The sequence below is a fragment of the Branchiostoma floridae genome, chromosome 2 (genome assembly GCF_000003815.2).
Source record: "Branchiostoma floridae strain S238N-H82 chromosome 2, Bfl_VNyyK, whole genome shotgun sequence".
NCBI classification, from domain to species: Eukaryota; Metazoa; Chordata; class Leptocardii; order Amphioxiformes; family Branchiostomatidae; genus Branchiostoma; species Branchiostoma floridae.
In genome coordinates this window covers 19,370,829-19,385,634 of record NC_049980.1, presented here as the reverse complement: position 1 = coordinate 19,385,634, position 14,806 = coordinate 19,370,829, and the positions used below count along the sequence as shown (strand labels likewise).

At 41.3% G+C, this 14,806-nt stretch overlaps 3 protein-coding genes across 5 annotated transcripts in view; 2 read left to right on the top strand and 1 right to left on the bottom strand.

Annotated features, from left to right (window-relative positions):
* Positions 1 to 3,962, top strand: part of LOC118410015 (5-formyltetrahydrofolate cyclo-ligase-like) — a 7,684-nt gene extending 3,722 nt beyond the window's left edge. The window contains exons 2-5 of one of the 3 annotated variants that reach the window (XM_035811464.1): positions 300 to 427; positions 1,480 to 1,610; positions 1,975 to 2,043; positions 2,236 to 3,962. In XM_035811464.1, coding sequence (XP_035667357.1) covers positions 300 to 427; positions 1,480 to 1,610; positions 1,975 to 2,043; positions 2,236 to 2,480 — 573 coding nt within the window. In that variant the 3' untranslated portion in view covers positions 2,481 to 3,962. The remainder of the gene's footprint in view (positions 1 to 299; positions 428 to 1,479; positions 1,611 to 1,974; positions 2,044 to 2,235) is intronic. The other 2 variants (XM_035811466.1, XM_035811465.1) reach the window with 2 other exon arrangements.
* A 146-nt stretch (positions 3,963 to 4,108) lies between these two features.
* LOC118410013 lies at positions 4,109 to 9,936 on the top strand. The gene is made up of 4 exons (XM_035811461.1): positions 4,109 to 5,438; positions 5,956 to 6,198; positions 6,779 to 7,451; positions 7,793 to 9,936. Exons 1-4 carry the CDS (start codon positions 5,354 to 5,356, stop codon positions 9,249 to 9,251), a joined length of 2,460 nt encoding a protein of 819 aa, XP_035667354.1. The 5' UTR covers positions 4,109 to 5,353; the 3' UTR covers positions 9,252 to 9,936.
* A 414-nt stretch (positions 9,937 to 10,350) lies between these two features.
* LOC118410014 (serine incorporator 1-like) overlaps positions 10,351 to 14,806 on the bottom strand; it is a gene marked incomplete in the record, with an annotated part of 11,568 nt that continues 7,112 nt past the window's right edge. The window contains 3 exon segments of the mRNA XM_035811463.1: positions 10,351 to 12,666; positions 14,060 to 14,229; positions 14,492 to 14,615. Coding sequence (XP_035667356.1) covers positions 14,082 to 14,229; positions 14,492 to 14,615 — 272 coding nt within the window.

Genomic DNA, 14,806 nt, shown 5'->3' with positions numbered 1-14,806 from the left:
GCCAAATAATAGCACAACGAATCCCTGAAGTTGACTCGATCGAGTCGATGCTGGGAGAAGCCATTGTTAGCCGCTGGGCTGCTAAAGGCTGTTACCGTCCGACTGTCAAATCACGCGCGCGCGCGGCCAGATTACAGTCTCGCGAGACCTCCCAACGAGATTGGATTGTCGCGTATTGGATCCAGCCAGTGTTTACTTCAGTATTAATCTCTTGTTGAGTACATTATTTTCCTAAACTTGCTGTATAGGTTGCCATACGTTGTAACATAAGCATTTTGTTGCTTGTTTCCTATTTCCAGCTTATCTCTAACCCAAAGTACCAAGCCAGTAAGCAGGTTTCCTTGTATCTAAGTTTCTCCAATGAAGTGTCTACAGAAGGCATCCTTCGGCACATCTTTCAAAGTGGTAAAAGGGTCTTCATACCAAGGTACATTATGCCTTTTTTTTATTGGAATTTTGTTTGTTTGTGTGTGTTACATATATTTGGTAAAAAGCCTCATTGCATATGTTGATTTGGTTATAATAGTTCAGGGCTCGAAATACTGGGTGCATGTGTACCCAGGTGCACCCAAAATTGGAGCTGTGCACCCAATTATTTTCTGTGGGTGCACAGGCTGCACCCAAATATTTTCTTAGGTTTACGTATATATGTAAATATATCAAAGTATACTACTAGTCTAGTATACATCATGTTCTTGACATCTAAGTGTTAAAAGATGATAAAAATGTCTGTCATGGTACTTGTTTGATAGAATTTGATAGCTTGTGACTAAGTTTTGTAATTACTTTTTTTCTGACATTCTACTTTATCTTATGTGGTGCACCCAAAAAGGTTTTGGTGCACCCAATTTTTTAAGCTGGGTGCACCAGTGCACCCAATCCAAAAAATGAATTTCGAGCCCTGTAGTTTATATAGGTGACATCCTCTGGGAACCACAAAAGTGGTGTGAGCATGCAAAGTTTGACCAAAAAAATGTTGCCTTCATTTTGAGACCAGACCTGAGTGGTCAGGAAAATTGAACAAATGACTGAACACATGTATGGTAAACCGAACAATAGATTCCTTTTTTTTCACATCTTCTCCGACTTTGGGACCAGCTTTGGCATTCTACGACTTTAGGCTAGTTTAGTGGCCATTTTTCAATATCTTTTGTTTGCAATTTACAGCATATATTTGCTTATTTTGCTTCTACCGCTACTTTGTAAAAAAGGTTTATTTTTTTCTAAACGGCAGAAAATTGGTGCATGCTTAGATGTCATCCACATAATCAAATCAACATGGCCTAACATAGAATAACTGAATACTTAACTTAGAGTACAAGCTGCACTACAAACATATACAGACACTACCGGAAACTTAAAACCACTGCAAACACTCTATTTATTCATGTCAAATTGAATTCCTGCTATTTTTGCAGTAGCTTGCAAAGTCCATTGGAGACCCCTCTTTAAAAATCACCATGACTACTGTTTGTGTAGGTATGTTGGTGACAAGATGGACATGTTGAGACTGTTCTCCCAGGAGGACTATGACAGCCTACCTCTGACAAAATGGAACATCAAACAACCTCCAGATGATGACAACACAAGAGATGATGCATTGTTTGCAGGTACCTATAACACATTGATTAATACATGAAAAAAAGCATTCAAAAGGCTTTGGTTGCATGAAAATTCCTAACCGTCCCATCATCATTGCTTTTTCCTTCCCACAACTATGTCATTTTAGTTGCATGCTTTCCTCTTTTTCTCAGATGATAAGAAATGTCAGGTACTTTGCATAAGGGTTCTTTATAGCCCGTGTGAACACCCAACAATGCCCCAAACTTCTGCATTACATCACCTTTATATGCTGTAACAACTGTCTCAGCCTTGCGCCTTATATAGCTGTAAGTGATTATAATTTGTAATAATTTACGTCTGATATTCACACATCTCACCCCAACTACATCTGTACATGTGGCTACTTCTTAGCTTGTTGTAACCCATTGGCTTGGAGTTTGCATGGTAGGGAATCTAACAGAGGAGAAGGTGACAGGATTGGTGAGTAGATAGCATACATTGCTAACTAGAGCTATGCCACCAAACATACCTCCTATTCTTAACACATTTATGGCTTTTCCTGCTTTTGCTTTTGCTTTTATTGCAATTCAGTGTCCTGACAAATCATGGCAAATAAAGCTTCTAAACTGACCCCTCGCTTCCGTCTGTTCCTGCTCTTTTCCTTCCTTCTAGCCTATTTTTTTCCACCCTTAGGTGGGCTGGACCTTATCATCATGCCGGGACTGGGCTTCACCCCGGAAGGTCACCGTTTGGGGCGTGGGAAAGGCTACTATGACAGCTACCTGAAGAAATGTGCCGTGCTTCCATCGGGGCAGCCATACACGATTGCTCTTGCGTTCAGGGAGCAGATGTGTGACCACATCCCTGTGTCAGAACATGACATGACCGTAGATGAGGTACTGTTTGTGGAGAAGTAGTGATCAGCCAAATTTGCAGTCTGTTTTTCTGAATAGGGTGCTACTCCCTCATACATCCAACAGCCCTCTTACCTTTAGGAGCAAACTCTTCCATAAGTGGAAAATTCAGATTGACCACATGGACCAGAATTGTACCCTCAGGAAGCCTTATAATTTTCAAATCAGACCTTCTAAAATTCAACACTATGAAACCACCACCCCCACCCTTGTGTCGTCCGCATACACCAGGTTTAGCCTTTCAGAACCCTCCAACAAATGTAATGCTGAATTCTATTTCCTCAGTCTTTTCAACAAGTATTTGACTTGCATGATAGAGCCATGTGTTAATTTATACTTGATTTTCTATATATAGAGCAGAAGTGATGGTACTTGTGCCTGAGCAAGTGAATCTACTTGCAATATGATAGAAAGCTCTACAAGACTGATATGTGCAGGAATATGGTAAAAAGCTAGCTATGTAAACTTACTACAGTTGTCTTGTCAGAGGTTGTTTACAGGATTGTTCTACAGAAATATTTATTTTGGAAATTGGTCCAGAATACTGTACAATTGTAGTTAATATTGAGACATCTTAAGAAGCATGTTTAAAGCAAGATATCAGTTCTGATACTGTTTGTCCTAGGCTTTTGCAACATTGTAAATTGTGATAGACATTGTATGTTTAGTTGCTTTTTATCTCTACAAATGAGTCATAAATTGAAAAGCATAATAACTATAAGTAGGAAAAAGTACATATATAAATATTTTATTTTTTAATCTATGACTTATGTGGTGTTCATAGAGGTAGAGGACAGAAATGATCATAGATTTGAACCACTGTTAATTGTCAAATATTTGTCATGGTTTAATGTTCCATTGACAGTGATATTTTACCTTGAACTCATCACAAAGCAAACATTCTGTTTTGCATTGCATTGCTACAACTGTGAATTTTAAACACCAGAAATACCTCCTTTCCCCTCCCACTGCAAACTTTAATCTCTTTACAGTGCTTTAATCATTCAAATTTTGGAAACTGCTAGTATCATGTTTGTAAATTCAACCACTGTATTGATGAGTGTGTACGCACAATGATGTGTTTTTGACATTTAAGAAAAAGATATATTACAAGAAGAATTTTGTTGATTATGGGGAACTTTAAGTATGCATCCTTGAGTGAAACAATCAGAGACTGGAAGTGAAGTTTAGCAAACAATTTTGTCTTGTCTTTGTATAGGGATAACGAAATGTTTAAATTTCAAATAACATATGACGTGTCAATACGCACATATTTATGATAAGTACAGATTTCAGAATGTGATATTGAGTCAAAGTGCAATGTTGCAACAACATCCAGTGCCTGCCAATTCAACATTTTAAGATTTTTCAGGGCAAATTTTGCATGCATATACATGTACATTCTGTATATTTTGTAATTTGTGCCTTTGTAGAATGTAGTATTTTTGAATAAGGAATTGAATCCGAAATAAAGTTGTAAAATGTTTGAAGTTCCATACTTTTCTTTTGTTAGCCCATACCAAGTAAATTTCTTGGTTCTCCGTTCTTGGATCATTTATTCTAATTTGAAAAAAAAAATTAATCTGTTTCAATCATACTTGAATATAAGTTCATATGTGACGGTAGTCAACATTATGTTACAATTTTAAGAACCATATATCTGTAAAGGAACTTGCGATCAGTCCTCTTATCCTTAATATCAAGTTGAAATGACCAAAGCCTAAGTTACACATCTAGACTGGAAGTGTGATGTCAGCAAAGGGTCAAAGAAGCTTGGCAGTCAGTATCGGCCTCGGTTGAGGGAAGGTTGGTGGGCTCTGATTCCGAACGGGATTACTTTCTTAGGGGAGTGAAAGAGGCCATTTACATCAGGGCCCCTCAACTGCAAAGCACCTTTGACCCTTTGCTGACGTCACACTTTCGGTCTGGATCATTTCAACTTGATAAGGATCAGAGGACTGATAGTAAGCTTATTGGTATTAAAGCGCTTTATTTTGTGTATGGATATATGCTTCTTGAAATTATAACTTTCATTCATGACACAATAAAAGGAATCACCCTCGATATGCTCATACTTTTGGCACCAACAGTTGAAGAAAGTCCATCACAGTTACAGTTTTCATTGTTTGAACATTAACCAGCCTGGTATGTTAACATCGTGGTTACTCTGCACATGGTGACATTTGGATCACCACAAGATGGTTGATTTATTTTGCCTGCCGTCTCCATTCTTTTAAAGTAAAAAACTTAGAACCAAGAAATAAAATCGATGTAGCCTTATGCGATCTTGTGTATGAATCAAGAACGATGTCAAACAAGTCTGAGTCAGTTCCAGGGTGGTAAAATTAAAAAGTTATTTCACACACAATGTGGGCTTTCTTCTGGATATCTGCATAGTGCTTTGAGGTATTTATATCTGGGTTGATTAGGAAATTGGTTCGACAATGGGGCCCTTAAGAAACGTGAATGATAGCTCCACATTGTAAACCGATAGAAATATGCAAGGGAACCAACCAGGTGTTTTTTCTAATGGTAGCCATCACAGCCTTTTATATTTCTGTTAAACAATAGACCGCGTGCAACAGCTTTGTGTCAACCCGGCTACCCTTACTAAACATACACACGTCAAAACACCGGTGAACGCTAAACAATGCTATAGTGATGGTGCGTTAGTAGGTTGTCCAGTATTAGCCTGGTAGCAGTTTGAGTTTACCATCCCTGGGACCTCAAAGGATGGTGATTTATACACTCCCATGCTGTTTACGGCTTCCTTTGTGTATCAATGATTACAGAAATGACTTTATGGCTCCCTATAGTGTGGTAAAGAACTCGTTTGCAACAAACGGGAAAAGTTGTCAAAAGAGAAGGGTACAGCAATGGGGACGGTTGGGGCGACGGCGTCTCTTTCCGCAACTGCGATTTCTTTGCTGTTTCTAGCACTCGTGGCCGCTCAGGATGTTGGTAGGTATTTTTATTGTTTTATATCGGATATAGATATATAATGAAGCCATAAAAATGACAGAAAAGATACGATTTAGAGATATGTTGGCTGGCGAACTTTCAGAAAAATGCGCATTTTCTAATGCGTCTAACGTGTAAACCCAAGAAAAGATAATGTTTAGAATGCAAAGTGTCGCTTGTGCGTTGTACATAGTATTACTCGTGCGAATTTCCCCCGGCCCAATACAATTTACTGTAATTTCCGTTGCGTTTTAGTTGTTTTACCTGACAAACTTTCAGTCTAAACATATGCTGGCTAGCCGAAGCTTTATCCTCCCAAGCATCTTTAACGGGTAAAAGTAAAACGGTGATAAGTACGAATGGTAACCAAATTTCGAAGCTGCTACTCCAAAAGAGCGTGCTACCTGCCGAAGGATTAAACTAATTTGTTATCATATTTTCTATCCATTTGCAACAAATTACCGAATGATGTTTGTCGGCACATGTATTCTGTAATGTTCTGCTCTTCCCGTGGTAGGCCCACCACCAGGCGACCTCGGCCCCCCGCCGATCGGCCCGCCGCCCGTCGCTGAAGCCACCACGCCGCCACCCCTGCTGTATGTCCCCACTCCTCCCACCTGCCACCCGAACGACACCTGCAGTGACAGGTGCGGCACCTGGAGCCCCGGAACCATGTGTCAGTGTGACCCGAAGTGTCGGCTCTTCGACGACTGCTGTAAGGATGTGGATACATTCTGTGGAGGTGCTGGGGCCACTGATGGTAAGTTGACATGACTATTAATCTATCCTATCCTATCGTTATTGATGTCTGAAGACTTATGGTGTGGTCACATTTGCCGCACAGTCAAAGGTAGGCAAAGACTACACTTGGGTTAGTCCTGCATATGCCGTACGAAATTCAGCTGTCTACAAACCTTCTAAACTGATGAAGGCTGTCTTAGATTCTTATCGACGACTGGTTCTGTCACCGCCTGCTTAAAAATCATACGCAATCAAAGTCGTATACAACGACGAATGTGACAGCGCCGTTACCTGAATCTTTTCTCTGGCTGAATCCTGAAGAATAATAGTATAACCTAGTATGGTATGATAGGTCTAGGAATTGTAATGTTCTCGATCTGTGTGATCGACCTTGGAAATTTCTTTCCAACGCACGCTGTTGTTTATTTCTGAAAACCATACCACTAACAAGGTCCAAAGATCATATTAATTTCGTGTGTGTTGTTAATCTCTAAGTCAATGTTGGAGAGGGGGTTAATCTCTAAGTCAACGTTGGAGAGGGGAGATTGTATTGCGCATATTGGTTCAGAAAAGCTCATATTCAGTCTTATTTGTTTCAGACATAGAGACCGCCAGCAGACCCGTCGTCATGGCCGACTCGTGTACTTGGCGGTGTGGTGCAAATATCTTATCAGGAGCGGCGGAGACTTTCTGTGACTGCACGGAATCGTGTGTCGGGAACGGCTCTTGCTGCTCGGACCACTGCTCTGCTTCGGACGGGGACCCTCCAAGCGACACAGCCCGTGCAGTGCCTAACGACACGGCTCCCTACGAATGTCTGTGGAACGGCGGGACGGACAGTTACGTCTGGATGGTCGCCAGCTGCCCTGAGACGTGGACCGACAGCGTCACGCGCAAGGGATGCCTGCGCGCCGATGTGGACTACACGGACGTCAGCGACGTCATCTTCTACAACCCGGTTAGCGACGTCACGTCCGACGTCGCCTACAGGAACGTCTACTGCGCCGTGTGTAATGGCGGCCACAATGTCACATTCTGGACGCTAGGGATAAGTGGTAACCTTGAGCTGGTCGGGTCAGAAGAGGCTAAGTTGAACGCCACTATTGCAGCCATCCAGTCCGGCCAGGGGCGCGCGTACTTCAGGCCTCCGGTAAAGACTAGAGAGTGCGTGCCCAGAAAAACTAACTACCAGAGTGACCAAGGAGGCAATTGCTTTGCGGAGCTGTGTGCGGGGCACGCAGCGTATGTCAGCGGGGATACTGGAATATACAGGTGAGTTTAAAAAAAAGGCTTCAGCAAAATGTTATGGTGTGTATTGTTACACTCTCACTTTTGTGGTGTTGTGCCAGTGGATTTTGTGAGCCCGGTTATGTTTTGGGCAATATCAACTCTCATGTTTTAGCTGAAGACCACCCCATTACGACAACCATGTATTCAAATAGACCTAAATGCATCAACAGGAATCCCAAGCTATGACACTTCAGAAAGTCAGGTGTTCGAGACATTCTTAACGGAGAAGGCCTCGATAACACTTTTTAATGTAGCTTGCTTGGGCCACCCTTCGGAATTATGAGAGTTGATCATGTTACATGTGATCGTTCTCGTTTCCGCAGAAACGTGTACTGTGCCCAATGCGAAGGCGTGCATTCCCAGGAGCTGGAAGTTCTGAGTTGCGGCATGACGTCCTGCAGGTCGTGTGGGGGCGCTTCTCAGCTCCACCTCCTCTCCCTCACCATTCTCTTCAACTTCAACCCGCTCAACACCGACTCCTCGAGCAAGTGTCCACCGGGGAGTACCTACGATCTCCTCAGTCGCCAATGTCGGCAAATCATCGCCGAGCCCACACAGGCGCCACCTGGCGAGATCTGCGTGGACGGACAGACGCAGGTCGTCTCAGGCGGAGGCATTTCGGCGGTAGGCATAAGCATAGATAGCGAACCCTGCCAAGAGTTTATCAGCCCGAACTTGACGGTAGACAACTGCACCGACTGTGATAACCCAACCCCCGAGACTCATCCCACCACAGAGGCACATCACGCCGAGGACAACGTGACTGGTATCCTGAACATCGCTCTGACAGCGCTGTCGGCGGTGGGCGGGATAGTTTACCTGGCGCTCTGCGTGGTGACCCGGGAGTATCATTCCATCCCCGGTCGCCTGAAGATGCAGCTCGTTATCACACTTACTGCAGCCCAGTCGGTGTTTCTGGGCAGGGTGGTCGCACAGGTATCAACAGCGTTCTGTTACTTCGTTGCCGTTCTAGGCCACTATCTCTTCCTTGCTGCCTTCCTCACCATGAGTGCTCTCGCTTTCGACCTCCACAACACCTTCTCTCGCGGCATTTCCGAAAGCAGATTCAACTCCTACCGCCTGTACATTCTGTACACATGGCTGCTACCAGCTGTTGTTGTTGGGGTGACCGCCTTCGTGGATTTCTGCCCGTGTATCACCACCGTCAGCGTTGGCTATGGCGGGCAGGCTTGCTGGATAGGTGAGCCGTATGCTCTCCTGGCGGTCTTCGGTGGCCCTGTCGCACTGGTTCTGATCACGAACGCGATCTTCATGGTCCTCACTGTGGTGGCTCTTCAGAAGGCAACCAAAGCGGTGTCCAAGATACGGCGTGACAAGAGCCGCAGCCTCCTGTGGGTGTACGTCAGGATCACTGTCCTGTTGGGCTTCACTTGGGGATTGGGCTTTGCGGTATCCTTTGTGCGTAGCCTGGTCTTAGATTATATCTTCACAGTGCTGAGCGCTGCCCAGGCTTTTCTGGTGGCTCTGGCCTTTGTGCTGAATCGTTCGATGCTTCGCCGCTGCGAGGCCGCCTTCCGCAGGAATAACTCCAAGAGTAAGAATACTCACGCCACACAACTGGGGGGCGGGTCCCGGGTATCCAGGCGCGAGTCTCCCTGGCGTGTAACTTCTGGTAGCGCCAATTCAGGTTTCACAAGCTCCACCTCGACTTCGGACTGCCACCCCAACCCATGGCCCATGTCAAGCGACTCAGAGCAAACAATTTTCGGGGGCGCATCTGAAATGGCGGTGTTCAAATCCCACGAGAAAAATTTCATGTGATTGGAAAATTTCCCGTTTTTAGTCATCTGCGAATGTGTCCGAGTCGCATGCGTTACACTATCCCCTCTCCACTCAGCTTACGCCCAAAAAGAAATGTAGGTGAGACTTTCTACCTGTGAGTGGCTTGGTTAGGTGAGGACTGACATGCAAATACTAGGCAAGTAACAGTTCACATGTATGCTTTCGACGGTGGACTTTTCATTGGAAGTTGTCCATGAAATAGCATTAGGATTTGCTGTAATAAGGTCAGCTACGTGCTAAGAGAGAGCAATGAACCCATACCCCATATGCAAAATGACCTAGGCCAATCTGCACTCTTCTATGTGGACACAAGGATGTCAAGTTATTGCTTTTCTTAAGGTTTTGTTCGACCTCTGTGCATGTTAAGTTTTCATTCTGTCACCAACCAAGTGGTCCGATTTTTGTTGTTGAAATGAAATGCATGTTACCATAGAGTTCTAAGATGTAATGTTGTTACAATGAGTATAATTCATCTCATTCAGATGTAAAGGAATTTGTGAACCATTGTCGGCCTGTGACACACTATAATTTTTTAGGTATACCACTGTCTATCAAATTTGATTTGAATGTTTCCTTGTATTTTGTCCATTGTTACTGTCCCCGTGGCAAGCCCTTAGTGTTGTAACCTAGCTGTATCTGGAAAATAAGAGCACTACTGTCAAGAATCAAAGACTCAGAATCATAGTAGTGTTCCTTTTCATGGTGTAATGAGCCATTCCTTGGTTCATGTCTGAAATTTCTAGACTATCTCACCTTCATTACTAAAAAAGTAAAAACCAAAGCAGACAGTACACAAATGTACAAGTAAGCATCATCAGTGATTGACAGATCAGGAATTGACATTGATGTATACTTTTTGTATGAGGGTGAAAAACTATTGGTCTGCCAATAGCCATGACTGATGGATCTTAACATCCAATTGACATTGGATTTTAGCAGCCCTCATCTCATCTACCACCTTGCTACTTTCTGTGGTTTATTTGATGTATAGAAATCTTACGGGCTTTTTGACACCATATACACACCATGACATTAACCCTATGTTGATAAATCATACTGAAGAAAGACAGCAGCAAGATAATACATGACTACAGTTTAATTTCTGCTTCCGTTGCAAACATGCAGCCTTGATTATCAGTTGGAAAAATGTTATTGACATTTCATTGCACATACACAGAGAACTTACAATCATTGATCAAATCACAGCTCCCTTGACCATCTGTGGTAATTGTATAAGCTTAAGACAGTTGTTTTCTGGATGAATGTCAACCTTTCCTGAATGAAATTGATTCAGCTCCTTAATGGTAAAAAATTACTTCAGTTAATATGTACAACATCATATCATAAGAACAGTAAAATGCATCCAGGTTAGCAGATGATGTGCATATTTATATCACATTTCATTGTACACAATAATAATAATACTATACATATATATTGTTATGCAATGCTAAATCTTTGTAAATACACCCTGCATTAGATTAAAATCAAATAGTTGTACACAAATTTGTGTCTTCTCTTGATTGTTACATGCTAAAAGCAACTGAACTAATTTTAGAGTGGTCAAGTTTCTTTTCCCTTTACAGTTTTGATTCTATTGTGTTCAGCAGTTTCTACATCAAACCATGCATAACAATAATTAATTAATATTACATATCAAATAGATCCTCAATTAACTTGTATAATCAAACAACAAATTTTAAAGAATGCTTGTTGACTTGCTGTACATGGTACTCACTGTATGTAAAATAGTGCAACCTATGAAATAGATGGACAATACTTCAAATGATAAGACATCTACAGATACCAGCTATTTGTAATTTTGTTTTTTTGCCCACATTGCTCACTATAATGTGAAAATGGATCAAATGAAAAATTTACCTCTGAAAAAAAGTCATTCCAAGACAATGTTTATGGCTAGGAAAGGTACTACTTCTTGTCTTCTTTTGTTGGATATTGTTAGATTTACATGTAAATTAGCGGTAGATGACCCAAAGCAAAAAAGAAGACTTTCCGTAATGTTCCTTTTCTTAGGAAAAAGTAACTTTTTTCAAACATGCTATCATTGGCATGGGGAAAGGATTGTGGACAAAAGATAAAATATTACTAAGCATTACATGCTTTTTCCTTTGTCCATAGACTGTTGTTAACTGTCAAACCTAATCTATGTACAAAGTTGACCCATCAAGCAAGCTTTTAGACACCATCGTAACCACTGTCACAATCTTACTATGACTAATAGTAAATGCCACTTAATTTCAGTAGATGCACAATATTTTTGCTTTTTATGAGTCTAGTGTAATATACAGGTATGGTAAATGTTTATGGTAAAATGTATTACAGTTACTGTTTTAAATGCTTTTCTCTGGTAGTAAAAAAAAGCTGCATTCCAGTATAACTGATGAAGCCTTCTATACTCCCATAGAATCACCATGAAATAAAGTATGGCTTTATAGATGATAAACTTTTCAATTACATTTACTACCCAGTATATTGTTTCTTACAACCAAAAGTGTATCATTTGAACTAACTATGAGTCAATTTTAGTAGTACCATATCTGTATTTTTGAACTTGGAAACTGCAACTATAATCATACATTCTATGCCTAACATCGATGAAACATTGACTTGAGTGAAGTGAACACATAAGTCTACATGGCAAGTGTACTTTGAATTCAAGGTTTCTTGTCATTGTTCCTGAACATTTAAAAAGGGCATTTTCCTCTGAAGGTGAGCCGATAATGCACAAGTTGAAAAAATAGAAGATGTACATATACAAGTTTCTTTAGTACAAATTGTCAACATTTTACATCTATGGCTGAGGGGTGATGACATGATGATCCACAGCACATCTATCATGAAAATACCGGTACATTTTTTCTCTATGGTTGTTTGCACTCACATGCGTATACCTATGATGTAAATATTGTCTGCCATGCTGAGTGGTTAAAACCTGAATTTGAATTTGAGACTTCACAAAAATATTGCTATTAGTCAACTAATCATGACATATGGACAAGCAAATTCATAGGACTTTCCAGGTTCAACCAACAAGCAATGTGACGTCATGTGCAAACAACCTATAACATGATCTTGCTTTTTACTACTATTGCCTATTGATTTCCAAATGATGGTTCTGAAACATGAATCTAGAGGATTGTTTACTGAATCATTTGCCCTTACCCAATAGCCACTATGTTGTTGCTAACAGAGAAAAAAGTTTCCCATGAGGTGCAAGTGACTACAATGCTCCTAAGCAAACTCCCTGTTTGGTAGACAGATTGGTGCGATCAGAGTCCACACATACACCACCATACATGCCCAACAGGACGATAGCCGCACCCACACTGATGCCCAGGAGAAACCAAAGTTTATAATGCTTGCTCTGCCCGGACTAAAGAGTGGAGAGAAGGCAGAAAAACAAGATATTATGGTAACTACAATGTACTCAGCCAACACCAACACCATAGCACAGATGTACAAAAACAAGCACACTTGTGCTGCTACATGGACATGTGGCACCCTCTGCCTTTAAACTCCTCTCACTGAGTACCTGCCCTATACAGCATGGCACAGTGCTGAGGTGTTCTCAACACTGGGCAGGATTTGGACAGCATCATTTGATAGGAAGTTGGTCAGGAATGTGAACCAAAGGATTAGCTTTTGTGAAACTGTGTCGCATTGCCGTGCAAGGTACTGAAGACACAAGTTTCATCAACTGTGCTCTGTATGCCAGCAACCAAAGTGGTGGATGTTGAATGGTACCACAAGTGGTTGACATGAAAATTGTGTCTGTAGTACCATGTGCGGCAATGCCGCACAGTTTTACATGGCTAGTCCTCTGGCATATATTCTAGACCAACGTTCTACCAACTGGTGTTGTACAAATCTTCCAGGTGAAAGAAGTTGTAATGTGGGTGGCTAGAAGGAAAATTATAGTGAAGAAAGTACTATGCAGCACCTGGGTCTTAAGATAGAAACTCAAACAGTGCAAGCCTCTACGACTGTGTTACATGTTGTATGAAACAGAGAATATTGCTGCATGTCTGTAGCAGCACACAGTACACAGCACAAGAGAGAAAACACCTGCAGAGTATGCAGCACCAGTCTGGCTTTTTCAAACCAATACTGAAATAAAATAAGGATTTCAAAAATATCACAAGGAAAAAATAAAATACAGAAACATACATGTACTTTACACCAATGTTATGATGAACTGCAGGAAAGAAACAAATACACTAATACACTGCAAGCTTCATTTTGAGCTGATTCCTTGAAGAAAGGTGCTATGAACACAACAAGCTGCAAAGAAATAAGTGTGGTCACAACACACAGATGATACCAATGCCAGATGCCGTAAGAAGGAAGCATGGTGACTGCAGATTGGAAGGGTCACCACAGAGGGGTCACCAGCGATGCACCACCACCATTCTCCTCACACTCCAGCAATTTCAACCAAATTTCAGACTGTTGACCACAAGAAACTAAGACATGCATCCACAATCCTTTTATCTAGAGTATGTTGAGAAATATGCAAACAATAAAAGATACTTGTAACATTACATCATGCATCTGTGAACAAAATTCTGGTTTGGAATGACAACTGTAGAAAATAATTTGATCATTAAAACTGCTTTTTTGCTTGTTGTATATATTTCTTTTATAACGATTGGTACTTTGTATCAGCAATGCCTGCCAACTTTTACAATTTGAGCTTATTCCTGCCAGAACTGTGTTGACAGGATTACAAAGTGCCCACCAACGACTGTCACTTGCCTACTTCTTACATCAATGATTGACAACTGGTTGTTACTGGGGGAACTCTCGGTTGGGACAACACAAAGGGGCTATGAGTGTCCACAGGTACAGTACGAAGCAAACCCAACTGGACGACACCTTCACCCAGACGGACGCCCAGGTCGCTCCGAATGCAAGCACGTCTCGCACTGACTTTGGGCTTGAGTGGGGCAAAAACACTTGACATGAACATTGTGACACTGATATGAAATGATGTTTGGTTTGTATGATCTAATGTGTGACATGATGATAGCTATACATGTAACAACATAAAATCATACTACCATGACAGAAAACTGATGTACTGTATTAGAGCAGTAAAATGTCTTATTTCCTATGGTGTTACATGCTCATTCTGAAACACAAATCTTAGTGTAAAACTTTAAATAATGAAACAATATGAAAGTTATGCTGTGACTTACTTGTACCAGTTGGTGAGTGTCATCATGATGTAGAGTGAGGCCAGGAGGAACACAAAGTGGAAGAAGGAGTAAGAGTACACTACCCCATCCTGCTCATTGTCAACTGTCTTCTTCCCATCTTCATCTGCAACAAAGGGTTTTATCCATGACAGGTCAATAAAGATTTTGATTATTGTAGAAGACTGAAGTCGAATGTTATGCAAGACTTTGAAAGTCTTCCCTTCATTTAGTTTCTTGTATGTATAACTGTATATTTTCCATTCAGTTTATGGAAAATATACAGTTACTGTTAACATGACATGTCCATGGATCACT

Bases quoted from the DNA above. Each gene is read 5' to 3' on its own strand.
- LOC118410013 (XM_035811461.1), top strand. From the start codon at position 5,354: ATGGGGACGGTTGGGGCGACGGCGTCTCTTTCCGCAACTGCGATTTCT. The intron at 6,199-6,778 runs GTAAGTTGACAT...TATTTGTTTCAG, and splicing joins AGGTGCTGGGGCCACTGATG to ACATAGAGACCGCCAGCAGA. The intron at 7,452-7,792 runs GTGAGTTTAAAA...TCGTTTCCGCAG, and splicing joins GGGGATACTGGAATATACAG to AAACGTGTACTGTGCCCAAT.